Below are 27,331 nucleotides of genomic sequence, written 5' to 3' on the forward strand. Positions count from 1 at the left end.
TACGATAGGATAGAACAGAACAGAATGCAGTAGAATAGAATAACATAGGATAGAAAAATAAAACTAAATAATAAAAAATAAAATAAAATAAAATATCACTGCAGGGGAAATCAGTGGCCCGAAGCACAAATCTTGCCCCTCTTGGGCACCATTGGTGCTCTCAGCCTTAAGCCCATCCATTCCCACCTCCTGCTCCGGGGCAGCATTTACCGCCGAGCATCCCGACGTGCGGAACGCCTCAGCCAAATTCAGTCACGTTTAAAAAGTCCCTTTTTGCCGCTGCGGCACGCCGAAAGTACCGTGTGTGTGTGTGCCCCCCGACGGCGAACGCAGCGCTGCCATTACCCCGCGATCCACTAGATGGTGGCTTCCTCCAGCGGGAAATCCGCCGCCGCCGCCGGGCCCGGGGCCGAGGATAGGGGCTGGGGCTCCCCCCCCGACTCCACCCGCCCCGCCCCGCCCCGCGGGTCCCCCCCAACACCGGAGGGGGGGGGTTGGCTGTACCCTATTGCGGGGGGCTCGCAACCGCCGGGGAGGACGGGGTGCGCGGGGGAACCGGAGCGCGCGGCCCCCCCCCGACCCGCCCCCATGACGTCACCGCTATGCAAATGAGCGGCATGTGGGGAGCGGGGGCTCTCGCGCCGCCGGGCTCAGTCTCTCGCCGCGGAGTCGCCGCCGCTGCTCGCGCCCCGCGCGTCCCCTTCCCCCCCTCCCCTCTCCCCGCCATGGCACGGCCCCCCCCGGCGCCGCGCCGCCCCCCCCCGCGCCCCGGGGCCCCGACGAGCCAGGTGAGTGTCTGTGGGGGGGGGACGGACGGGCTCATTCCTCCCCACCCCCTCCCTTTAGCTGTGCTTTGCTGCAGTGGGGACACCCCCGGTGCTGGAGGCTTCGGCGGGGTTGCTTGTGTGTGCCCCCCCCCCCCCCCCAAATCGGGGTGCTGGATGCATGGGGGGTACTTGTTCCCCTCCCCATGCGGGTCCGTGTGCGGGGGGGGGGGGTGTGCTTATCGCGGGGTGCTGGATGTGTTGCGGGGAGGTGTTTATTCTCTCTCCTCCCCCCCCGGGTGGTGCTGGATGTTTTAGGGGGGCTCCTTCCCCCCTGCCTGGGTGCCGTGGGAGGGGGATTCCCTCTCTCCTCAGGGGTGCTGGGTGCATGGGGGGGTTGCTTATCCCCTGTGGGGTGCCCCCCCCCCCCCAAACCGGGCTGGGGGTGTCACAGGTAGCTCCGTTGAGGAGGAGGGGGAAGGAGCAGTGGGGGGGGGGGGGGGCTGCGGTGCCAGGGCCGAGGGCCAGCCTTCCTCCTCCTCCTCCTGCCGTCCCCCCCTGACGCCCCGCTCTCTGTTTCAGGTGTGAGGCCCTCACCGCCTCGCCAGGGCAGCCTTGACCCTGCCGCTGGGGTTTTCCTAAATTTTTTTTGCCTTTTTTTTTTTTTTTTTGCCTTTTTATTTTTTTTTTTTTTTTTTGGCCTCCCTCCCCTCTCCCTCCCTCCCGTGTCGCCATCAGGGAATCCAGCACCGCACCGAAGCCAGAAGAGAGGGAGCAAAACCCAACCCAGGCCGAAAGCTGCGTCCAAAACAAAACCCACCCTTTTGATTGCCGAGGAGATCCGTTGGTTTTGGTGTATTTTTTATCCTAATTTCGATTATTGTTATTTTTCAACCCTGACCCGGCGCGGAGGGGAGGAAGCGGCGTCGGGGCGGGGAGGCTCTCCCGGTTATTTATTCTGTGCCCCCGCAGAGGTGTCTCCTCCGGCCGCCGGCTCACCATGATGTTTCGAGACCAGGTCGGCGTGTTGGCCGGCTGGTTCAAGGGCTGGAACGAGTGCGAGCAGACTGTTGCGCTGCTCTCGCTGCTGAAACGCGTTAGTCGGACCCAAGCTCGCTTCCTCCAGCTCTGCCTGGAGCACTCCCTGGCAGACTGCACCGAGCTCCACATCCTCGAAGGGGAGGCCAACAACCCCGGTGAGTGTTATTTGCTGCACCTCCGTCTCAAACGATGCTCTCACGCAGGCAAAATTAAACGCAAACCCACGCAAAACCCACCCAAAAATAAACACCCAAGGGACGAGGTCGGGAGCCAGGGCTCCCCAGCCCGATTGGGTTTGCAGCTTCTCTCCTTACATTTTTGTTTTCCAAACGGCTGATGGCTGATTTCAGTTTGGTTTTTCACAGCAAACTACTTCGGTCTATGGCGTGGTGTAACTACGGTAGCATGAATGATTGGACGGTTTTTTTTCTCTTCCCTCTCCCTCCCTTCCCTCTCCCCCCCCTTCCTCCTTCCATGCAGTTTCCTGTGAAATAAGTAAGTCAGGTCACGTAGAGTCTGGATTTTCTAGGCTTCTTTTGGACAACGTGGCTTGCTTTGCTTTCTGCAGTATGCAGAAGCAGCCCATCACTACCTTAGGCGAACTGTTATTTTGTGAAGGTTTGGGCAGCTGGGTTATACTATTCTTATTTAATTTTATTTTTTTTAAGTGTAGCAATTCCTATTTCATCATTCAGATCCTGTTTGGACGCATTTTTTTCCTTGCGGCTCTGAATACCCCCTTGTGTTTCAGTGGAGCGCTAAGAAAATGCGAGTAGCCTGCTCTGTGTTACTGAGCATACAGGGTGCATTACAGAGAACGTGCGTGGCTACGAAAGTGTATTTCGGGTTTATTTATACCCCATTACAAGTGACTCAACTCCGCAGAAGTAATTGGAGTTGGAACAGGATGAAAATGGCACGAGGGATGTGCGAATGGCGCTGTGTGCTAACGCATTTGTTTATGGGTGTGTGTGCGCTGCAAACATGTATGTTCCCAAGTGTGTGTGCGCAGATGTACGTGGGGATGCGAGTTGCTTTAGGCAGTTTCTGAAATGCTGAAATGAAAGTAGGGAAGGCAGAATCTGCCTGGAAGTGCATAGTTCTGTTTCCCCAACCCCTCCAAACAGAACAGCAAAAGAAGGCACAGCAACCCCCCATCCCTGTTGAAAAGCATCCCTTTTGTTTAAAACCCCGGGGGGTGGGGGAGATATGCTGGGAGTTCTCACTTTTGGGGCTGTGTGTGTGAAAGCAGTGCCAGGGAGCATTTTGTGATAGGGGGAAATCTTGTGGGTTTGGAAATCTCATGGGCTGGCGGCAGCGGAGCCCTGGATCCTGAACAGAGCCCCTGGTGTGGATGGGGCGGGAGGAATGCAGGGTTCTTCTCCAGCTGTTCCCTATTAGAGCTCTGAGCCGGCAGGATTTGGCAGCTGCCTTGTGCTGCCATTTGATGACAAGGTCCAGCGCAGTGCCGTGTTCCACTGAGGACAGATTTAAGTCCTTCTGCAGGAAACCAAGCTGGGGGCTGCTCCGGCGCAAAGGGATCGGGGCTGGCTACAGGGGAGCGAGGCTGGAATTGGCCGTTGCCTTATATAGCTCGCAGGAATGAGAAGGAGGAATGCTGCCGAGTGTGTCTGGGCGCAATACTGCTGGTTTTATAAACAGCTGAAGGGCCAAACCTCATCCATTTGGGTGGGGAGGCCCTGGGGGGGGAGCAGGGAGGGAGCATGCTCTCTAAACTCAGCTGCTCCGGGATAGATGTGCAGCTTCCCATTGCTGGCTTTAGCACAGGGTTGCTGCAATTCCTGCTGCAAGTCAGTGTGAGCAGCCCATTTCAAATTTGGTATTTTTTTATCAGTATTGTGATTTCTCATTCATGTTGTGGTTTTGACAGTAGCCGTGTCCCCTAGGTTGGTCAAGTCATCAGAGGGGTGGTTTACCTGCTGACTGCAGAAAAGATGAATTGTGAAGGGAAACAGTGTCTTGAAGCCTTCCCAGATACAAAGTCATGTATGGCTGCCTGCATGGTGGCATTCACTCCATATAAGCCAGGGTGGAAACCAAGGGTTGGGCCCTTTCCATCTCCACTCATGCGAGCAATCCCTGCTTGCCCCTGTAATCCCACTGACCTTACTTGGCACGAGGGTTACTCCTGCAAGCAAAGCTCGGCACCCAGCCTCCTGCCTGTCCCTTAATGTGTTTGCAGAGCTGCCTGCACTTGACCTGATGTTTCTTCCAAAAATGAGATGTTCCTCCGGGGTGTTTGTAACTCTGATAGCAAAACCTGGGTCTGTTGGGTTGTTCTTCTCGCCAGGCAGCCCTCTGTATGGCTTTCCCATGGGACATACCTATGCATCCTGCAGAGAAGGGTGTGCTTTTCTGAGCTGGGCAGTTCTGTTGCAGCGGAGGGAAACGTAGCTGAGATTTGCAACCAAGAACTCTTAGAAAAACTGGCTTTGTCTCCAATGTTAACTCTTCCTTCATGTTAAAACCACCTGTATTTCTCAAATCACTCCTATTTGGCACTCATTTTTGCAGCCTGGCATTTATGGCTTGCCTGGCAGTGGAATCGCACCAAGTTGTTCTGAAAAACAGAGGCATCATCTAACCCTGTGTTACTCTTCACTGTTTTTATCCTGTTGTTTGCATAACTGATTTGGGCTTGATTCCCTCCCAGGCTGGGGGCTGAGGTGGCTTGTGTTACATTTTCCTGGAGTTTGCTGACTTGGAAATGGTGGGTCCCTGCTCGAAGGTACCCCAGCAGTGTCTTCGTAGATGTTAGGGATGCAGCAATGGTGGTGTGCAAGGGACTGTGGGGTGATAGGGTTGTGCAGCCTAAATGGGATGTAGGAGCTGGCTATAAGACATGAGGTCTTCACCTTTAGTGGAGGAATGAGTGAAGTGTTCTGTCTGGCAAGGGGTGTCACTGTGACTTCAGCAACACCAGTTTGAATGCAACGTGCTGGTCTGATTTGCTGGAGGAAGTGTCCAGATTGACTTAACAGTGGGTTAGGTGAGTTGTTTTGTATGTGCAGGACCTGGTGCTTGCCCCAGCCTTGTTGGGGCTTTGGGAAGACTTGAATGTATCATGAGTTCACGGCCATTAGAAGGAGGGAGCAGCCCTGCTGTGTTCGTTGGTGGATGGGTGCCATCCTTGGCAGTATCATTACCAACAAATGGGGTCAAGAGGGGGCCCAAAAGGAGCATGAAATCCCCACTGGCTGGTGGAGCTGGGCTCGTGAGCTATTAGGTATGTGTGGACCAGGCATGGAGCGACATTCTGAACAGAGGTGCCCAGCTCGTTCTTGCCTGGCAGAATCCACGTGAGAGGTCTGCTGTATGGCAGATGAGGTGGGGAGTACAGCAAGGAAGAAAAATAACTCTTTTTAGCAGTTAATTGATGTGGAGAAGCAAGTATATTTTGAGAGAGTTCCATCAGTTTTTTTCCAACAGTGATGCTATTTTTGGTAATGATAGCCCTCCTAGTTAGCATTGAAAACCCAGTGTGGTTCTGCTGTGAACCCTCGGAAAGTCCTGAGGACCCTCCTGCTTCTGTGGTTCTTTGGGTACCTGCTCAGGCATGGAGAGGTGGATATAACCACATTGCCCTCCTCAGATGAGAGACATCTTGCAGAAATCTACACTGGTGTCTTGGAGCACACTGGAGATTTGGTGACTACATGTAGTGTGTGGGGCTGTGCAGATGACTGTGAGACCACCTGCGATCTGTAGTGCACTTAAAGGTTTTGCGTGATTATAAAGGTAAAATAGAAGTGAGAAGCAACCATGGGAAGAAATCTGTATATGTTTTTTCATTAGCTGAGGTGTACAGCTTGTAGTTACTCTATGTGGTGGCTATGAGTAGCCTCACAGAGCTTTAATGGTTTAACTGATGAAGAATGTGGATTGCTGCTAATTCAGTTTGAGCGCGAATGGCTTGGCCTGCCATGCATGGGGAAGAATATGGAAACCATATTATCCCTGCACAGAAATAGAAGTTTCAGGTATTACATAGTGCTATTTAAAAGCCTGCTATAACTTCCTTCCTTCCTTCCAGCCTGGCCTCGCTGGGCAGCTTCGGTCCCAGCTGCTCGGAGCCGTCAGGACTTGGCGACCTTCTCCAAGCCACCAGTAAAGGTCAGGCAGCAGCGTAATGCACCCCGTGGTGGGAGCAGAACCCATGCTGCTCCTGCACCTGCCAGCTGGGCCTGAGGCACCGAGGGGCGCCAGGCATGGCCGCCTCGCAGGGTACAGACCCCATGAAATGTGGGGCTGCTGTGTCCATGAACTGTGGTCCATAGGCTCTTGGTATTGAGTGTAGGATGTGCTTCTGATCTCACCTGCTTGGGCGTCCCCTCTCTGATGGCCAGAGGTGTGACTGGGGATGTTTTTCTGGAGTGGTCCCACGTCCAGACCCACCAGTCCTGGCTTGGGAGCTGCCATGGCTTCCTCACTGCTGTGGTCTCTGCTGGCTGACAGATGCCTGAAGTCTCTTGTGGGTCCTCTGGGCATCCAGACACCCACCTGCACTGATAGTAGCAGAGTGACAGCTTTAAGCTCCTGGCCTTGAAGCTTTCTTTGCCCTGTGCACAGGACATTAACCACTTCACATGTTAAGGCCAAAATCTTTATTTCGTTTCGGCAGGCTGTCAAGTTTCACAATGAGAACATCAAAATGACCTAGATTTCCTGTCCTGGGAAGAACTGGCTGGAGGAAGAGACAAGGGTTGTAGAGAGCTGTAATGTCTTTAATTAGACCAAATGATGCAGCTAGAAAAATGGCCAAGCAGGAAGGTGCACCAGCTCAAAGGAGGGCTTGTGTGGTTGTGATTTCTCTTCTTCTTTTTTTCCCCCAACTGTACCAGCTGGTCTGTTAAAAGGTGTTACATGTTCCTCACTCGTTTTGGGTTGTTGTGGCTCCAGCCTTATTACTGTTGCTGCCACCCTGGTTGCGGATAGTCTCTCAGCTCATTGGGATGCTGCTACCCCTTCACCATGCAGTGACCCCCACTGATGGAAAAGTCATCCCAGTGCCCAGTTTGAAAGTGGTTCCCAGTTTTTAGTTTATTTTCCTTGGCTTGCTGGTGGATTGCAATGCTGAGCTATAGCATAAGTGCCCCTGGGCTGTGCAAGAGCTGGGCTATCCTGTGGCAGGGACCGGAGGGACAAGTAGGTATCCTAGGAGGAGGATGGTGGGATGAGGAGCTAATCCCTTTGCTCAGTGAGAGCAATAGGAAGTTCTGAGTGCAAAGCTGGATGTTGGCATCATGTGGTCCCTTTCCACACTTGTCCCTGCCTGGGGAGGGGTGTGAGCTGCCCTCCCAGCTCCGCACATTAAAAATCATGAGCGGGGACTTTTAAATGGAGAGATAGGCTGAGCTGTTGGACACTGGGTTCTTCTAATCTGCATGCCTTTGCTTGAGCTGCTGCCACGCATCTTGCCCAAGTTTTGTTTGCAGACTTGAGGGCTAAAAGCTCTCTGTCCTGGTACCTTTGGAGAGCAGCAAGGGGACGGATGTAGTCAACAGAGCAGTGTTAGCCAGGGGCTTTGAGCAAGGCTACACACCCAGCATTCTCTTGCAATCCAAAGATAGTTTTGTTTTTAAAGATGCTTTTCAGAGTAGCTGTGGGAAGCACTGCAGGCCAGTATTTGGCTCTCACTCGCCCTGGCTGGAGGCAGGCCTGTGGCACAGCGTGAAGAAGGCTCCCCTTTGCTCTCGCCCTGCTGCTGGAAACCTAGAGGAGACGCCTCTGGGCTTGTGCTTAACTCTTCTGTATCTTCTCCTGTTTGCTTAGAAATGCCTTCCCTCACGGTTCCTGGCACGCGTCCCTCGCAGTCGGAGGAGGAGGGAGAAGCTCCCCATGGCTAACTCCCAAAGCACCAGCAAGTACGAACAGTGAGGTCTCTCCCCTGAGGCAGAGCTAAAAGGGGCTGGGTCATGAGGTGGCTGGTGTGCCTCTTCCCGAAGGGCAGAGCTTGCCGGGGGAAACTGTTTTTAGGTAGCAGTGCTTAAAACGAGATGGAGGGAGAAAAAGGTTAACTAATGAGAGCAGTGTGGTTTGCTGCCTGGAGCATCGTGTGGTGCAAGCGGGTCTGCCCATGGGTGGGCTGCTTTCTCCCAGAGAGTTTTGCATACTTTGTAGTGTCCTTTTAACCATTTTGTCGTATAATGCAGGGCTCAGCAAGGGGCCTGATGCCAGGGTTAATTTCCCCGCTGACTACAGTTTGGAAAAATCCCACTGGTGTGCATGTGAAAGATGCAGAGATCACTTGATGCATCGTCAGACCTGAGCAGGAGTTCTCTGCCTGGACCAGCTTGTTGTCCCCACGGCAGCGAATGCAGGGAGGTTGTATGTGAAGGGGAGGAACGACATGGGGCATTGCTGCCAATGTGTGCAGTCATCAACCTGCCAAGGTACAGATTGATGGTAGAGGTCAACATTAGCCTTAGGTCAGGAGCTGAATAAGAACCAACTGTAGATGATCAGGTAAAATAATCCAGTTTGCAAATACACTTGCTTCAAATGAGATTAAGTGGATGAAGGGGGAAAGTGCTCTGCTCGTAGCTTTGGCCATTGCCAGTGGATGATCATCTGCACAGTTATGTCCTTTGGTGTGCTGGACCTCAGCATCTGAACGAAGCTGCATGCCTGACTTGCCACTTAGATTTTACGTGTTTGCATTTGGGTCGATTGCTTTTAAAACAGTTGATGCTATGGTCAGCCAAAATTTCCTTGAAGCAGTTGATGAAGGTTTCCGTGGACCAGATCTGCCACCCATCTCCTACAATTTCTTGAGCTTTGGTTTTTCTTTTTCTCATCTTCCATTAAAATACACCTTTGCTTTCATGGGCCACAAGTTAAATACCTTTTTACCAAGCTGGGAGTTATGTTTGTGGTCAGCGTAACTGAAATAGTAATTAGCGTGAACACTTGCTTTATTTTAAGATGTAGTCGTCAGTGCTTTAGATCTCCAGCTTCGTGCTTATGTCTAATGTTACTGCAGATAACTGTTTGGAGAAAGGGCACCCCTTGCACTACTGCTGCATCCAAGCCCCAGGGGTCATTGCTGACAGCTCCTCAGGGTTGGGCTGATCAGATGGAAGAGCTGATGTATTACAGTGGCTGCTGGGCTGTGTTTTGGTCTTACCACCTGATCGCTCCAGTCTTCTCCCCACTTCTTGCATGGTGCCAAGTGAGTGTCGGAGTCCATGGAAAAGAATAAGTCATCATGTCATAAGTCATCAACCCTTCCTGTCTGCAGAAATGCAGGAGTGGGCCTTGACAATGATGATTGCAGCTGGGATGAACCATTACATGAATTGTGTGCATGTGCCTTTTGCGTTTTCTTTCTATTTTCACTGAACAAACAAGGCCATTACTGTTTTACGAACTCTTGGTTATGCAGGAGCTGTTAAGCCGCTAGAAGAGGCTGCAAGCCGTCATACAGAGGATGCAGGGGTTCTTATGCTCACCCCTTTTCTCTTAAAAAATGGTGTGCTTATCTTTGCAGTGCTCTGGTCCTAAGACGGAGACCCAGAGATTTGCAGAGGTCACTGCTGAGTGTGAGTTTGGCAGTGGCAAACAGCCAAACTGGTGGCTTTCCATCTTGGCCCCAGTAATTACAAATAAAGTGGAGCGAGCAGATCCATTCCTGACTTTCTGCCTGTGCACCGCTTCCTCTTCTGCAGCAGATGTGTTAAATGGAAGGTCAGGATCTCATCAAAACAAGGTTGGGATTGTTTCCCTGTTGGAGAAGGTGATGCTGGCTTTTCTTTGGAGGGGCTTTTACGAGCAGAGGGAGTTGTGTTTTTGGCACATGGGGATTCCAAGCTGGGTTTCTTTTCCCAGAGCAGAGAGCTGGGGTTGGCTTCACCCACTGTGTGATGGCCGTGCAATTCAGTCTGCTCTGATTCTGAATCAAGAGCAGAAAATGAGCCTGGTCGGTGTGGGAGGACCAGTTCTGGAGGCAGCAACCCCATTTGCTTTGTATGTGGTAGGTGTTACCTGTGTGTGGCCGGGGCTTGGGCTTTTGCTAGCCTTTCTGTGCAGGAGGCAAGCCTCTCTGTCTAAGGCAAGAGATGTAAGCAAAGGATTTATCAGCATTGATGCCTAATTCGCAGCTTGCAGTTTTATTTGTGTGTTTGCATGCAGTGGCTCCATGGTATGGTTGTATCAAAGATTCTGGTGGTGTCAGAGTTCTAGCATGGCTTTATGATCCGGCTTTATGCTTGCAGAGCTGTGCGGATTTGCGATACAGCACCTTCTTCAGAGCTCCTGTCTGGCATAACCAAAGGCTCTGCTTGCTAGTGAAGTCTGTAGACTTCCAATCTCTGAGTTGAAACCAGGGTGATAACCTTGTATTTTGCTACTCTTAATAATGGCTGTTACCCTTTGTAGACTTTTCAGAGCCCTAATGCAGAAAACTTTCTTCTATTATATAAAAATGAGCCATGGGGCAGGAAAAGACTTTCTCCTGTGTGCACTACCACGCTTCAACAAACTCATGGTTGGTTTTGTGTTGTGAGCATGGGACTTTCTGTTCTGGGAGATACAGATGGATAGTGCTGGTGACTCTGTTGCACCAAGGACTGATCCAGCTTGTGCTGCAGTCTCAGCAAGTCTTCCCTGATACTTGCAGGAGCTGGACGTGGCCCAGTGTGTTGAGCTATTGTGCCTGGAGATACTATTTTACTTAAAGTAACGTTAATATTGTGAGTGTTGTCGACAGGATTCAGCAGCTTTGCCCTGCTCTTCGCTTTTGAGCAGGGCAGCCCTGGAGTGGAAGCACAGGGCACTTTAAAAAGCTTTTCTTCTGTTACTGATCCTTGCAAGTAATTAGTTCCAGATTTCTCTTTTCCTTTTCTTGCTCTCTTTTCTTTCTTTTGATAGAACTTACTTCAGACAAACCACAAACCTGCCTTACTTTTAACTACTTATTTCTCCTGCTCTTTGCCTACACTTTTGCCTGGTGAGGGTATGGGCATGGGCTTTAATTGTTGTTGTAATTCAGTGGGTGAATAAAACAGCGTTTGACCAGGTTTAGCTTGAAATGTTTTAAGACTTCCCATGCCACTCCATTTTTTTAGATTTTTTTTTTTTCTTGTTATCTATGTTTTCAGATTAAAACCCCTGAACCTCACAGGTCAGTTCTCCTGATTTCTCAAGTGCTCACGTTTTGCCCATTGTCCCCTTCCTTCTGCCCTCTGTCTGTAATGGGAAATGGAGAAGGAAGAAAATCGGGAGAGAAATGTAGAGGAAAAAACCCACAACTTTTGTTGTGGAGAAACTTGGCTGATCTGACATTTGCAAGCAGAACATAGTGTTTCTGCAGCAGCTGTGGTCTATACTCACACATTTCCTTGGTTTTCATAGTTTTCCTGTTGGGATAGTCCCTTTGTTTCTCATGCAGCGTACATCAGTGTGATTTTTCTGCCTTTTTTCCCTGTCAGTTCCCCTGTGTGTTCAAACTGCTCATGGGCTCAGGTTGGTTCTGGTAGCTTGTATTTCTTTTAAATCTTACAGTTCCAAAGTGGATTATTAAAAAAACCCCAAAAAAACAACCAGCAAAGTTCTCAGGCTGTTTCCCTCCAGATAATACGAATGTAGATGAAATGTAGAGTTAAAACTACCTGAGTGACCTTTTGAGATAAGAATTGTTACTGACTGGCGGAATTATGTTAAACCGATAAGAATTCATTTAAAAAGAGGAGAGGGGAAAAACCAAACCCTTCAGTAACCATAACAACTTACTCAGCAATGCACAGGCAGCACACAGCTCCTTCCTGATGCTGGTGCTGGGGTCTCAAGGATGGCCCCATGGGAATCCCATCCACCAGCCCCTCAGGGAGGACCTGGGAACCTCCCTGGAGCTGCCAGTTGGTGCTGTGAGGAGGGATGCCTGAGGTTATTTGGCTGCTTCTGTTGCTGTCAGCCCTCTGATTTTCATCATCTGTAGGGATTTTTAGCCGAAGAGTTGTGCTGCGGCTCAGTGCTGTGCTGGTGAGTCTGGTGCTTTGGGTTTGGGTGTGGTGGGAGGGATGGGTGCAAGGGGTGAAGGTGCTGGGCACAGGAAGGATGCTTTTGGGAATGAAAGGAGGATGCTTTTGATCAACCTTATTTAAGAAATGAGGAACAGGACAAGGAAGGCTCTTCCTCACCATTTCTGTGATGGCACAACCCTTGGAGCTCCATGGGGAGTTGAGTCCCATCTCTATGCCCTAGCAGAAGTGCCAGCTTCTGTTTCAGATTATAACAGTCAGGAGTCTGCTGTGAACATATGTATACTTAAAAGTCTTCCTTTGCCCAGCTGAGCCCTGCTTGGCATGTTTGCACATGCTGTTCCTGGGGATACTGTCAATGTAAAGCAAAAGTCACACTTTTGCCATGGACTTGGTTACCCTCTGTTATCAGAGGTTGCCACTTAGAGCTGAAGAAGACTAAATGTGAGCAATCGATGTGGTTTTTTTTTAATTGTTACCATCTTCCTCCCCCATCCCTTTGCACTTGTATAACCTGCATGTTCCCACCTTTCATGGAATGTGTGTGCCTATTCTCATGGCTTGCAGGTCAGGGTGAACCTAAAGGTAATTAAGGAAGAAGCAGCAGCTTGGAAAGCACAGAGACCCAGGAGGTCTGAAAGGAGAGGGATAGACTTGATAAACCAAAAAATACTCTAAATGTCTTAGAATTAGGTCTAGGAAAAAAAAAATGTTTATTTGAATACATACAAGTAGAAGAGGCAAAGGTGTGCAGCAGAGTGTGTTCAGGAAATCAATTACTTAAACTTGCTCAGATAAAAGAGTCATCAAGGCAGCATGAATTCTTTTAACAATAGCTCTTAGCACTCTGTAAAGGTGTCTTCTTGGACTGTGCGTGCTAACCTTTCATAACATTATTCTGAAGCAGTCAGTTGGATGCTGAATGCTTTTTGTAGCCGATGTCAAATCTCGGTCAGGCAGAGAGCCTTTATAAATAAAGGTGTCTACTTGTATTCAGGCATACGTGGATAATGGCTGCTGTAATTCAGCTGTCCAGCTCGGCTACATGGCTTTTATAAGTGACTGATGAGAGATCCCACTGAGAATGAGTTATTTAGAGGGATGGAGCTGCCAGAAGTGGTCTCAGTACTGATAAGTATAGCAAGTCTATCCCTGGGACAGGTGACTGGTGTTGCCCTCCTTCCACTGATGTCCCAGGTTTATATTTCACACAAAGCAAATGGTGCATTAATCAAACTTCTGTGTTGCAGTTACATTGCAGGGCTCTGCATTAATTTTCTGCAGGCTGCACTTGAATCTTTCAATTTGTCATTATTTTTTTGGTTTTCTCCCCACGTTTTTTTTTTTACGGGAGCGGGTAAACGCCCAGAGATCTCTCTGGACAAGCGACAGCAGCTGGAAGGTACCGGTTTCTCTATGGAGCGGAGGAATTTCATCAGAGGAGCTATTGTTTGACTTTGTTCTCAGCATTTTGGCAACTGTTCTTTAGATTAACCCTACAGAAAGGGAAGGGTGCTCTTTGCTGGCTCTGAAATAATTGCAAAAATGTGGGCAGATGCTTTTGCATTGTTATAAGTTGATATTGGTTGGTAGTGGGGAAGAGTGGTGTGGGATTAAGCAATGAAGAAGCCCAAGTGCTTTAAATCCCTCGTAAAGACAAACTGGATGTGAGCATTGATGTTCAGTTGTTTTCTGTTTTTAACATAGAAATAGTTCATGTTTTCTATTACATGTGTGTAATACCTGGGGGTCCTGTGGCACCAGGGGCACAGAACCCAGTCTGTGCTGCAGCCCAGCCCTGCTGAGGCTTTGGGCTTCCCGTGCCCTGACTTAGATATGGCAGGTGGGGAAGGAAACCCTCCTTCAGATCTGAAATGCGCCTGGGCTACCTGTGTTCAGGGCCCTTTTAGTATTTATTTATCCCTGCATTTACTTATTCCTATCCTGTTGCTTGAGTCTTGGCAGAGCTGCTTACATTGCTGTATATCCATGTGAGGTGTTCTCCAGCCCTTTCACTGCTTGCATCCCCTGCAGGAAACATCTCAGCAGGATGTGCCTTCTCTGGGGTGACTTTTGTTTGCTTATTTTCTTTTATTTTTAAAAAAAGGAAAAAAAAAAGAGGAAGGTTGCTAAAGCTTTTCTCAGGAGACAGCACTTCTGAGTGACATCTTGCATTCCTGGGCTCTTGTCCCCATCCTGCGTGGGAAAGCAGTGCTGTCCCTGTGCGCAGCTGATGCTCGCATGCTGGATCCTTTTCAGTCTCCCTCAGCATCGTTCAGGCTTGGAACCCTGTGCCTGAATTGCAGTATAAGAGTCCCACCTTGAGGATGGAACAAAGAGGGGTGTAGTCTGCTGCTTGATGAAACACCTTGCTGAAGGTAATGATGCTTTTAGCTGGGTTTAGTTCCAGTGGATGAGTCCAGCTCACTGGTGAAACAGATGAAAGAAAGCCAACTTCTCGAGGTTTTAAATGTAATTATTCTGACTTTATCCTGCTGAATTTGGCCTCTTAGCACTGGTGGAAAATGGGAACAACCTCTCTAATCCTGCTAGGACCATTAAATCTGGGAGCAGTCTCCTCGATGTGGAGAAAACACTTTGTGATACTGAATCTCTGTTTTCTGTGAAGGCAAATCAGGGTAGTCTTGAGTTAACAAATAGATGGTGTTGGCAAAAGTTGTTGGGGAGTAGAGGAGGCATTGTAGGATGGTGTGGCTCCAGAGAGGCAGAGCTCCTTGCTGCAGACTTGCCTGTCTGCAAAAGCTTGACATGTGCACCTTTCTTCCCTGGGCGCATGGTTCTTGGATGGTCCAGGGTTGGTAGAAATAGGGATGATGTGCAGATGTTGAGCCCTGGATGCAGAGCTGCAGCTGTATCTCATCCTGTGATCCCACTGGCTGGGATTTGCTTCCCATGGTCCTGTTGCTGCTGGTGAAAGCCCAGGATTGTGACTCTGAGCAGTGCTCACAGCAGAGTTAAGACAGTGCCCACCTTACCTGGGGATTTCCACAGGTGATCGGTGATTCACAATGTATTTTGCTTTTCGAGTGGGTGTGAGCTTGCGTATGAGGGTGGCAGTGTCCGGTTTACCAGGGTGATGAAATCTGCTGATGGTGGGTAGTGAAGAACCTGTGTAATGGGTTAGGAGGTGGCTTGAGAGAGCCGGACCAGTGTAAATCCAGAGGGATGTGTAGTTCCCATGCACCAAGGGACAACATGAAGTCACTGTGGACAAGCAGTTGCATGGTAGCCTGGGATCTTGCCTGTTCATGCTCTGCAAGCATGAACAAGTGCAAAGACATGTTGCCCATACGTGACCTGGCGTGCTCCCATGCAGGGAACCAGGAGGAGAAACAGGAGCCCATGAGCTGTGGCTGTGGGGTGATGAAGCTCCTCATTTACGATGCAGCACCCCTTCCTCTGCCAGTGCCTGCAGAGCTGAATTCAGCATTGAGTTCCATTAGTTGCCAGCTCTACAAAACATAATCAGGTTGGGTTTTGATTGGTTTTTTTTTCCATCTGGAGTGCATATTTTGGTTCACTTTACCTGTACAATTACACTTCGCTTTATTATACAGAGAGATTGAAAATGCATCTGGCAGAGAGGACTGGAAACTAGTAATCTGGCTGTTAAGAAGCATGCGATGTTTTAGGATTTCCTTCCTAGGTGTAACATAAGCAAATGCGATTCTTTGTAGCTGAAGTTTTCATAGGAAGAGCTCGTTAAATCTAGCGTGATTGTTCAAGTAAATGAGAAATGAATTAACTTAAAATGCAAGGCTAAATCCTACCACATCAAAGCAGTAGTCATGATTTAAGAGCTTGATTTTGGTTTGTTTTGTTGGCTTTTGTTTTGGTTGTTTTTCTGCATGTGAACCTGGAGCGGTAAGGTTGCTTTACCTTTCAAAGGATTTAACAAGTCGCTCTAATTTTCTTTTAGCGTTGCAGCGCTTCAAAATAATGCAAGGTCAGACTGAGCATAACTAATTCCAGTTTGAAAGCAGAGGGTAGCCTGTTTCTCAATAGGCTTACAATTAGTGCAGCAGTACTTCTGCCTTCAAGAGGGATGTAGCAGGAAATGAGGCCGCTGGAATCTCAGTAAATAAAAATATGCTTGGGGATGGTTGTGTGTTTTCTTTCGTATGACAAGAGGGAACCCTATAAAAGCCAAGGTTTAATTTAATTTTGTTTGCTTTCGTGTGTGCTTTTTGCCTGATAGGGACGCATGGCAAGAAGACAGGATGTGGTGAAGGTGCCATTGCATCCTTCGGGTTGGGCAAACCCCTCTGAGGGTCTGTCTTTTGAGTCCTCATCATGTGTTTGCCTGGGCTTACCCATGGCATGGTCCTAAGGATGCCAAGAGCTTTCCTCCCAGGGTCTGAGTTGATCTGATGCTGTTTCGTGAGCCCCGCTGCTCTGTCCCTGATGGGTTTTCAGGGGCCATCACCTTGCTATTTTGCTAACTCTATTTATTGCACCATTAAGGCTTCCTGTTGTGAATACTCGCTTCATCATCTTCATGTCAACAAAACCCTGTGTCTGTTTTCACATAGCTCTTGGTGTGTTACCCCTTCTGGCCTCCCGTGTAACAAGAAGCCAGAGCATCATCCTGATTTTCCTGCAGCAAGCCTCACAGTGTGTATGTGGCCAAAGCGTGTCTTGCTTTAGTCAGGTCACCTCTGGGGATCCTGCAGCCTGTCCTGGCTGCAATGCTGCTCTGATTAATGGTGGAAATAGCAAATAACTGTTGCTCTGTCACCTTATTGTTTCAGGTGATTCCCAGGGTCCTCCACTGCCACCATTAGAGAATGGTTTCACAACTTACCCTTTGCTGCATGTGCTAATTTTGCTTTCAGAGTCTGGACTGCTGCCAGAACCATGTGTATCCCTTTCTGCTGTACATCGTGGTCTCCTGCTGCTGGAGATGGCAGGGAGCCTGGTGACACCGTAAGCACAGGCAGGGAAAGGGGAGCTCCCATGCCCTGGCTCCTATTTATCTTTTCTTCCCTTGTCTAGAGAGACTATTTTCAAGATGTAGAGGTTGCTGGTGGTCACAGTGTTTGCTGCCACATGCCCACAAGAGATGGTGAAGGCACATCCCATTTCCCAGCAAGGGCTGCCTCATCACCTCTGGGATGCAGGTGCTGGTCCCTAAATTGCTCTGGCTCTCCCTTGTGGGATGTAGCCAGCAACCTCCCATCCCCTTGGTGCCAGCTGGAGACCTGCCGACAGCACCACACGTCCCTGGGCATAACCTTCCCACTGGCAGAACCATGGCCAAATAAAAAGCATTTTTCTTTCTCCATCTCCTACCTGCCACCCAACTGCCCAGCCTTGGGAAGGGAGACGGGGCTGTGGGCATCTCTCAAGCCATACTTCAGTCTGCTTTCATCACCCATAAAATGTCTGCACACCATGGTTTCCAAATGCAGTCAGCTCTGCCACAAACCATCGAGGACTTGGGGTTTTTCTTGTTAACTCTTTATGTGCCCCTGGCTGCTATAATTTGGCCCATTGTAGAAATACCAGTGTGTGCTCTGTGTTTGTGTGCTTTTTATTTATTTATTATTTTTCCGCGAAGAGCATATGTTGCAGCTCCTGGGAGGCAGGAAAGCAGCGTTAACTTCTCATCTCTGTCGCTGCTAATTTAAGGGGTGAGAAAGTGGCCTGGGTCTGTTTTTAAAGAACTGGGCATGTACTGATAGTACCAGTGTCAGTACTGAATAACTTGATAAGCTGAAGAATGCAGTAGTATCTAAAATTAAATCTGTTCTTAATTGCTGGGTTATAAATGGCAGAGTTTTCTCCAAATGGAGTTAATTTATTATTTTTCATTTGCCAACATGAGCCGCGGCAGCACAAACCCCACAGTTAGCATTAATACAATAAGGTGCTTCCAAAAGGTGTGTTTGGCAGTTGTAGCACGCAGTACCATCTAACAAACCATAAACTGTGTCAAAATACTGTTAAGGTGGTAATTAGAACTTCTAAAAATATGTAGAATAGATGAGTACATTCCAAATTGTGAGTTTTCAATGAAGCTCTTTCATAAAAAACATTGTTTCGTGCCAAAACAAATTCAAAGGCATTTTTGTAATTTCTGCTGGGGGAAGGAGGAGTGTTTATCCAGCCTTCCATGTTGGCTGGGCTGCTTGACTTTTATTTAGGGGGGAAAAAAAAAAGGCAGTGCAAAAAAGAGGTATTTTTGTCTGAGTGTGCATTAAAAAGTCTTTCTCCTGTCTTCTCCAGAGTGATGTGCAAAGTAGGGTGAAGGCTAGAGAGGGTTACGCCTTGGGGGTGCAAGGCTCTTTAGCATCATAACTGGAATCCAGCAGTGATGGGATCACCTCACACATTGCGTTTGGGGCAAACATAGGGTCCAGAGTGGTTTCTCACAGCACAAGGATGCTGGGGATCCTGCCAGCATCGGTGGCAAAGCTCCCCTTGCCTCTGGTGGCTCCTGGAGGATGAACCCCCTGTGTGTGCTCAGAGTGGGGATAGAGTTCCCCGTTGTTTTGCTGAGCATCTCTGCATCGTCCAACCAGTGCACAAAGCAGCGCTGCTTGAGGAATTTATAGTTCTTCCTTCTGATTTCTTTTTTTTTTTATCCTTCTAATTTTGGACGTGTTTTTGACAGCTTTTACCTGCTGAGTCACCATTCATCCTCTTGCACAGGAGATACTCCTGCCATACCAATTTCCCAAGCAGGTTTGAGCAGCCATCATTTAAAAATAAATCCTGTCAAGGAAGTGTTTCCCCCCTTTTCTTTTTTTTTTCCTCTTCTTTTTTTCCATATCACACACTGCTTTTCCTCCACGTGTTTGCTTTCTTACACAAAATGGCTATTTTATAGATGTGGTGCCTTCGCATTGCTAAGGATGGCTTTACGATTTATCATGTCCTGCCACAGCATACCGCAGCTGTAAGGTGAAAGCAGATAACAGTGTGACTTTTGAAGATAACTCTGTCTGATTCTGCATCAGCTTCTCTGGTTTTCGTAAGATGGATTTTTTCAGTGGTGAACCACAACTTGAGCACAAACTGTGTGATTCTCATAGGTGCGCTTAATACATAACTCCCCATTTGCAGCAGGTCTCCATGGCTGTTATCTCTGGTGGATGGGAAGGGAGGGTTGGTGTTTCCAAAGGTAACCCTGATAATTCAGGCTGGTTATTTTCCCCACTTACCAGGTTCAGATGGCAGGAGCATTTACAGCTAGTTTTGCCATGTCACTTAGTGCTTTATCTGTAACACTTGCAGGATGCCTGTTAGCAGCCAGACTGCGATGGCCACCTCTCTGGAAAGACTTTGGATTCATGCAGTGTTGTTCATTCAAGATACTGAAGCAGTTACTCTTCTGTTGCTTCAAGTGCTTTCTGGCCCCAAAATGCATCTCATATTTATTTGCTTTGCTTTATTAGCTGTGGTTTTGTGCATTGGGTGATGTCAAGAATATTGTTAGCTCCTTCCTATTTCTATGTTCTCACTGACTGGAGCCTGTGTTGGTGCTGCAGATGAAGGGGAATGCTTTATGGCATGCATGGCTGTTCTGCCTGGGTGGTGTATTCTTTATTTTGTGGATGCTCCCACCTTCTTCCTTTCCAGGGGATACATTGCAGAAATTAAGTATTCAGTCTATTTATAAATTTCAGTCTATATGTTAATCCATCTATATATTAATTCTCCAGGTGGTTGCATTTCACTGTAATACAGCTGCTAGTGGGATGATAATCTTAGCGAAGGTCTATTTTAGCTTTCTCTTGGTGGTACAGCCTGCTGTCATCCCGCAGGGCAAATCCTCCCCCAGGAAAGAGGAAGGGAGACTATTTAAGGAGGAACAATTTGGGAGGGAGCAACTGCAGCTGAAACCGAAGCCAGGTTTGGGAGGAGGATGGAATGGAGCTATTTCAGGAGACGGCTTGCCTGGCTACGTTAGTCTTGGGCCCAGAGATGTCTGTCCACCTCCTTTGTGTCTGATGATCAGCACTGGTTTTGACATGAGCAGTTTAATGCGTGACTGTTTCTTGACATACTCGCATGGGGAGACAGAAATGTAGCATGCCATGGCTGGTGTGGGTGCCTTGCGCAGGTCCTTGGTGGTTGGGGGGGTGTCTGGTAGGTTTTGTGGCATCCTTCGGGATTATGCTTGTGTGCAGGTACATCTTGCCTGCAGTGCGGATGTTAAACATCGCATGTGTTTTGTTGTGTGCCTGCTGCTTCCATAAGGGTTTTTATATGTTGTCCTGACGTCTGAGAGGCTCAGATCACAGGCAGCCTCTTGTCCAAATGGGAGTATAATCCCGCTGCAAACATACGCCTTGTTTTCCTTCCTCTGATTTCTTCTAGTGAGTGGCCCATCTTTTCCATAACTAAGCTTCTAATGCACTGGGGATATGGTGAATTGATTGGACAGTAAATCTTTGGCTCAAATTCAGCAGGGCAGCTCGGGTCCCCACGGGAGTGGGGGTTAATCTGAAACCCATGGGATATCTTTTTCAATTCCGGATGCGATGCTCTAACCCTTACCCCTGCAGTTTGTCTTGATGACACAGAAGACGACAAGATTTGTACTTCTGCTGTTTTTAAATCTTGAATGAGTAATTCAGTAATGAATAGCTATCAGTTCATTGCTTTCATGTGAAGGAGGAATCCTATCCTTTTAAAGCCTTTATCTAAAAATTGGATAGTGAGCTAATTTCTAATCTTGTGCAACTAACCAGTACTTGAACATAAGGCTTCCCTTTATCATTGCAGTCTCTTTTGTTATAGCAATCTTCAGCATATGGTTTTTGGAGAATGTAACATCTATCTCAGAGACATGGTGACACACTCTTAGTCCTCCCTGCCTGTGTAAGTCTAAAAATGGGCTCCCCTCCCCCTTTGTTTTTCAAGTTTCCAGGATGCTTGTGAGTACTTAGTGCTAGAAAGGAGAACAAAAGGCCCACCAACAGGTTTTGCAAAAGGAGGTTTCTAAAAATGCCTTGTCTTTCAGTGAGGAGAGCAAGTGTGCCTTGGCTGTGACACAGAAATCGTTGACATGTTTTGCTAAATTTGCTGAGGGTTTTTCAATTATTTTCTTTTTTTTTTCTTTCTTTCCTTTTTTTTTTTTTTTTTTTTCTTAACAGTTGGGAAAACCTTGTAAAACTGGGGGATGTATGGATGCAAGCAGTGGTTTTCCCTGTTTTCTCACCCCTGCTGTTTCTCATTGGGCTCTCCTTAAGTCAGCCAGCTTGCCAGTGTGGCCCATCTGGGGGGTCCTAAATCATCTCCTTGGTGTCTGCGGTAGTCCTTGTGCACCAAACCCAGGCACAAGCTTCCTTCTTCTGTCCTACGTCTTTCTGCTTGTTTAAGGTGGAGATTTTATAAATAGGGTTTTCCTTTCCCTCGCTATCAGCTTGCACAGGGACTTGAGGGCAAGTGGCTCATCATATCCTGCATCCCGGGGAGAGTCCATGGCTGCTGGGGAGGAAGCAGGGATGCTGCAACCCCTCTCTTTTCTACCATTAGGTGCCTTTGGCAGGGTCAAAGCACTAAAATCACAGTAGGGATGTGTTTAGGGGAAAAGGGGCCTTGGTGGCAAAAAGGGATGTGATTACAGGAGAAAAACCATCAGGGTTGTGGGATGGGACTGGATAGTTGGGTCTGGAGCTGCTGCAGTACTTGTCTCTCTGTCCAAAGGATTTCAGTTTCCTCATATATCAAATAGAGGGTGAATTGGGCTGTGCGGTATTTCAGCTATTTTTAACAATCAGTTTTTTTACAGTTACTGTTCATCCTTCTTCTCAGATGTCCTGCTGGCTAGTGACGTGTGGTAAAGAGGAGCAAGAAGAAGAGGAAATCCTACTCAGGATAAAGAAAAGTGGTTTGTGTCTAGTGCTGGAGTCAGGCAGTGAAGTGTGAGAAGGGCTCATACAGGATTCATTGCGGCTGCATGTTTCTCAGCTTCGGTCATTTTCCTCTCAAAGCAGAAGCCACACAGATATCTTGGGTTTTATTATTGCCATGATAACAGGAAGCATTTTCTGTCTGAAAGAAGAGTGGTAGTTTCTTAGGTAGTTTGAAGGGATAGTGGGCCTTTTGACCCAAGCAGAAGCTGCAGGGGCTCTCAGTAACTGAAGGTGATGATGGTGTGCTATGGTATATCTGAACCTTGCTCAAAACACGCTTCACTTTTCTTTTTTGCAGGGGTTTTACATGCACCACTCATTTCCTACATATCTTTTTTTACTAGTGTGTGTTGGTTTGTGTGCAGGCCAAGAGCTGATTCCCGGGGAAGACTCCTTGTTGGCACCCCGGGAGGGGCAGGATACAGGCATGCCAATGCAGCAGGTTGCGGGGGGGCATGCAGGACCCTGAGCTAAGGGATCCCTCAGCAAACTCCACTCTTCCCTCCTCTTGCTCCACAGTGGGCTGCCCTCTGGCTCTGGTGTCCTTTGGAGACCCTCCAGGAGAGCATCAGCTTGGGAAGACCTCATGCAGGCGGAGGGGATGGCTGGATTCCAGCTTCCATCCCTGGAGGTATTTAAAAGACATGTAAATGTAGTGCCTAGGGACATGGTTTAGTGGTGGACTTGGCAGTGTTAGGCTTACGGGTTGAACTCAGTTATCTTAATGGTCTTTTCCAACTTAAACAATTCAATGATTCCACTCTGGGAGGGAGATGGATGGCAATTCCATGTGTGTTAGAAAGAGGAGGTGCCTACCTACCCAGGCTTGCTGCATGGTTGGGAGCAAGGGGACCCGATGGCTCCAGGGAGGATCCTTCATTGCATCCTATGTACCAAAGGATGACTGTGAGTCATGTCCCTAATCCAGACCTCTTAAAGCTGCTGCTGCGCTGCTCTTGGTAGGTAAATGGGAAAGGTTTGGATGAAGGCACTGCGTGGTGGGTGCCCAAGCTGCTTCCCCCATCCAAGACTGCAAGATAAGCCGAAGGGAAGTGTGGGAATGTATTCCCTCCCCTGGCATGCACATAACCCAGAGGCTTGGTGGCTATTTCAAAGCTGCTCTCTGGTGACCAGAGCTGCTTCTGCTTCTCCTCCTCCCACTGGATTCACTGACCTCCCCAGCTCAATTCTGTATTTCCATCTCACCTGTGACATCCTTGCTCCTGCTTCTGAGTCAAGTCATTGGAAGTTAGGGGCTTTGGGGGCAGCTTTTGATGTTGGGGGAAGAGAAGCAGCAGCGAGACTGGCTCTTGTGGGATCTTGAGGTCTGTGCACCCACATCCCTGCATCCCCAGTGTATGACCTCATCCTGTAATTGTGTTTGGGCTATAAAACGTGCTCTTTCTGGCTTGAAAAGTCATGTTGGCAGGGACTTGCACAGCGTACAAGCATGCAGCTCCTGGGTCTGCAGGCATAGGTTGAAGTCAAAGTGTCAGCATCTGTCTTGATGCTTGACCTTTAGTGTTTTCTCTGTTGCAAGCGTACTTTTTTGTATGAAGAATACGTAAAGATCTGTGCAAAAGGCAGTCTTGGTGGGATGGCTTCAACTTTAGTCCCTGTTCGTGTCTTGATCCTCTCCTCTTTCTGGAAGAGGAAGATAATCTACCTGGCAAGGGCACTGGGAAGCTAAATTAATTCACACTGAGGTCTTCAGATAGAAAATGCTGCAGTAAGCACAAAGTGTGGGTGTAGGCACAGTGCTGTATAGCACTTGGATGGTGCCTGTTAACATACGCATAGAAGTGTGCTGATATCTTTCAGCGTGGCTTTAAAAATTGCCTGTGCCATTCAAAGTGTAAATACAGGAAGGATAATAAGCCCAGTGGTGACCTCCAGCTTCCAAAGCAAAGCCTTGTCTTTTCCTTCCTTCTGTACCCACGTCCTCATCTCTCATTACAGGTCCCTACTCAGGACATGCACTTGCAAAGCTTTTTCATTTTTCCTTGTCTGACAGTCACTAAGGATTGCAGCTCTTCATTAGGAGGCCTGACTCCCCTCCTGTCATCAGGTAGCGAGGTTTAAATGAAAGTTTCTTTGAGTAGGAAAAAACAAGGCTCCACCTGAATTTACTGAGTTATTTAGGTTTTTTTTCTTTTGGTGAGAAATAGCCTGGAATGCTCCTTGCTAGAAACAAGTAAGAGCTGAGGTGGCTGAGCTGAGTATAATAATTTATTTGAAGTAATTATAGTAATTTATTTTAAGCACACTGTGGAGGCTGCAGTAGCTTTATGATCCTTCATGCAGGTGAAGGGGGGAGAGATGGAGATAGGGGTTTCTATGTTGGCATGTGCCTGGATGCGGCCATGCACATCTTGATCAAAAAATGTGAGCCACTCCCCACCATCACCGCTCCCAATTCATCCAGCACGCAAGCAGCATTGCTTTGCCTCATCACTGTGCAGATGATGGATAAAGGGGAAATTGCACCGCAGACCCCTCTGCTGCCTTCGCACTGAGATTTCTTTGCATAAGGCTTGGTGCAGCTTCTCAGCAGGGATGGGAGTTTACCTCTGCAGGAATAGAACTCTCCTTCACAGAAGATCTTTCAAAAGAAATGTGTTTGGTCTGGAAAATACTTTCAGATCCTCAGATCCTCCAGCCAGAAGGGAGCATGCTGATCCTCCGGTCTGGCCAGACAATTGCGCTCTGTCATTCGTGCAGCCGAGCTCCTGGTTTTGGGTGAGCTGGGTTTTATTTTGGCATTTTCCATCAGCTCAGTGAAATGGGGTCAGCTCTTTCCTGACGCTCTCTCCAGTGGATGATGTGCTCCTCTGGCAGGAAGTCCTCTTTCCAGTGCCTAACCTTGCTGATGGTACATGTCAGCAGCACGTAGGGCTTTTATCAGGAGATGAAAGCAGATGCTCAGCACTGGGGGAAGAGGATTCCTGCATGTTTGGCTCCTGCCGTCCTTTCTCCCACTCTGGGAAGGCACAGTGGTGGGTAGCAGCATCCCTCCTCCCTTGGTTGCCTGTTTCCAGTGGGTCCCACCTGCATCAGGAGGGGCAAATAAATAAGTGCAGCTGGGGGTATCCCTGCTTGGAGCCACTGGCTGGCTTGGAGCCGATCAGACACACCAGTTGCACAGACTTCAGCCAGAGCCAGCAGGTTTTCTTCTGCCAGGAAGAGCCAGGTTGAGCGATAAAGGCCCCCTTGTTAATGCACATTGCCTTAAGCTGTGTTTCCACAGCTTTCTGTCTGTTTACTGAGAGTATTCAGACATATAATTCCACCGGATCTGGCTGCTTACAGAGAAGGCTGGATTATTTGTGTTTCATAAATAAGGCCAGAAAATGCAAGGTCCAGAGCACTGAAAGCCAGCTCTGCATCACTCCTGGTGCGGTTTCTTTTTTGGTCTCATTTTGTCCTGTTATTTTTGTATATTTTCTTATTTTTACCATAGCCCCTCTTTCCTCTGGACCATGTGTGCCCCATTATCCGTGTTCTCTCCCAAAACTTAGAGAAACTTTGCAAGCCAACCATGTTGCCATAGATTTCTGCCCCCTTTGCAGCCCTTCTGACTTTGCCCCATGTGCTTTGAGCCCCACTGGCTTCAGGACATGGCTGAGCAGACCTCGCTGCTGGCAGGAGAAACAGCACAGAGCTGCTTTTTAAAATCAGGTCCTGCTGCCTTAAACTACTCATGGCTCTGCAGCCAGTTCGTGCCCCTCTGGAGGAGAGTCTTGTATAGGTTCCCTGCTCACCTGGAGGGTTCTTTTTCTGGTTTAATCTTGCTAGTGATTTCTTTCTCTGTATGGTAAAACGTTATTTCAGGAGGAGCCAGGATGATGTGTGATGAGACCTGGGTGCCTTTGAAGAAGGGAGGAGATGGTCTTAATGCATCTCTTGCCAAAACCCTTCCTGGTGTGGCAGGGATGTTGGTGGATCTGCTCTTGTTTCCGTGAGCTTTTGTTTCCTCCACCACCTTTTCCCAGCTGTTCTGTTCATCCTCCTGGCCATAAAACCAGGGGAAGGGCTGTTTTACACTAGCACCTGTACGAGCTGAGATCTCTGTGTCCATCTGCCCCCATGGGGCACAGCATCCCTCCCTCATTACCGGTAGAACCCATGGGAAAAGCAGCTCTGTAAAAGTAAATGAGCAGTTTGGTTAATTAGAGCTCTCTGGACTTTTTCCAGCTTGGATGCCTGAGGAAGCAGGTGCTGGCTTGTGTCCTTGAGCTGGGCACCTCGACCACAGCTCTAGGGCTCATGCCCAGACCCTGCAGTGATAGTTAGGCTCTGGGGGGGCAGGCAGAACACCAGGTCTCTAATTATAGTTAGTGGTCCAGCCTGTCCTTAAAGCACCTTGTAAGAATTATTAAAGCAAAAGCAGTGCTGATACAAATGCAGCCATATGTTCATCTAAACAAGGAGTTATCAATTCAATTAGCAAAAGTGTTAGGAGGAACATCTGTGAAGGAGTAAGAGAGATTTCCCCTACCACCAGCACAGCAAGTCCTGTTCTTGTTGGACCATTGCTCGATCCTCAGAGCTGAACCAGACTCCTCCTGCGAGACTGTCTCACTGAGGTGCTGCTGCCTCCTTCAAAAGGAAGAAAAAAATCATACAAATCAGTGGTTTTGCTGTCTGTCCTGCTGCTCGGGTGGTTTGCAGGGCAACCAACGTGCGCAGCAGTAGCATGGCCTGTTCCTCAGCCAGGCAAGCTTCGGTTTTCCTAAGTTGGAAAGAATTGCGTTGGATAAACTCTGTAAAGTCTGGATTCCTGTCCCTTTGGAGCCAGTGAACAGATGCCTGTTGTTTTGTGGAGCTGTGGATGAAACCCTGAGAGTTTTCCTTTGGTTGTAGCATACAGGGTTAGCAGCTGAGGATGCTGCAGGTATGTGAGAAGCACTGTGCTGGTGTTCGTTACCTGCTCTGTAGTCCATGCCACTGGGACCCTCAGTGCTGAAATTCGGGAGGTTAAAGGTAGCCTGTGTGTGCATCATCAAACTCCGTACCTGCAGGATTAGCTATATCCCTTAGCCTGAAGCCTCCATGGTGCCACATCATCAGCCTGATAGGGGCTTTTGGCTGGGGACATGCTGATGGGATGTGTGGCCAGCCCTATGGATGACTGATGAGCAGATACATAGAGTCATAGAACAGTTAGGGTTGGAAAGGACCTTAAGCTCATCTAGTTCCAACTCCCCTGCCATGGGCAGGGACACCTCACACTAAACCATGCCACCTAAGGCTTTGTCCAACCTGGCCTTGAACACCACCAGAGATGGAGCATTCACAGCCTCTCTGGGCAACCCATTCCAGTGCCTCACCACCCTTACAGTAAAGAATTTCTTCCTTATATCCAATCTAAACTTCCCCTGTTTCAGTTTGAACCCGTTACCTCTTGTCCTGTCACTACAGTCCCTGATGAAGAGTCCATCCTCAGCATCCTTATAGCCCCCCCTTCAGATACTGGAAGGCTGCTATGAGGTCTCCACACAGCCTTCTCTTCTCCAGGCTGAACAGCCCCAACTTCCTCAGCTCATCTTCATACATGGGAAATCCTCCCAGTAGCAAGGCTTATAAAGTGATGCTTTCCCAGTACAAACTCTCATTTTTCAAAAAGCCAGCTTTTCTGGGG

At 48.5% G+C, this 27,331-nt stretch overlaps 1 protein-coding gene across 2 annotated transcripts in view; it reads left to right on the forward strand.

Annotated features, from left to right (window-relative positions):
* Positions 1–1,266: 1,266 nt before the first annotated feature.
* Positions 1,267–27,331, forward strand: part of SAMD4A (sterile alpha motif domain containing 4A) — a gene marked incomplete at its 3' end in the record, with an annotated part of 98,315 nt that continues 72,250 nt past the window's right edge. The window contains exon 1 of one of the 2 annotated variants that reach the window (XM_080619165.1): positions 1,267–1,960. In XM_080619165.1, the coding sequence (XP_080475291.1) occupies positions 1,765–1,960 (196 nt within the window). In that variant the 5' untranslated portion in view covers positions 1,267–1,764. The remainder of the gene's footprint in view (positions 1,961–27,331) is intronic. The other variant, XM_080619166.1, reaches the window with a different exon arrangement.

This window comes from Psittacula echo, assembly GCF_963264785.1.
Source record: "Psittacula echo genome assembly, chromosome: 5".
NCBI lineage: Eukaryota > Metazoa > Chordata > Aves > Psittaciformes > Psittacidae > Psittacula > Psittacula echo.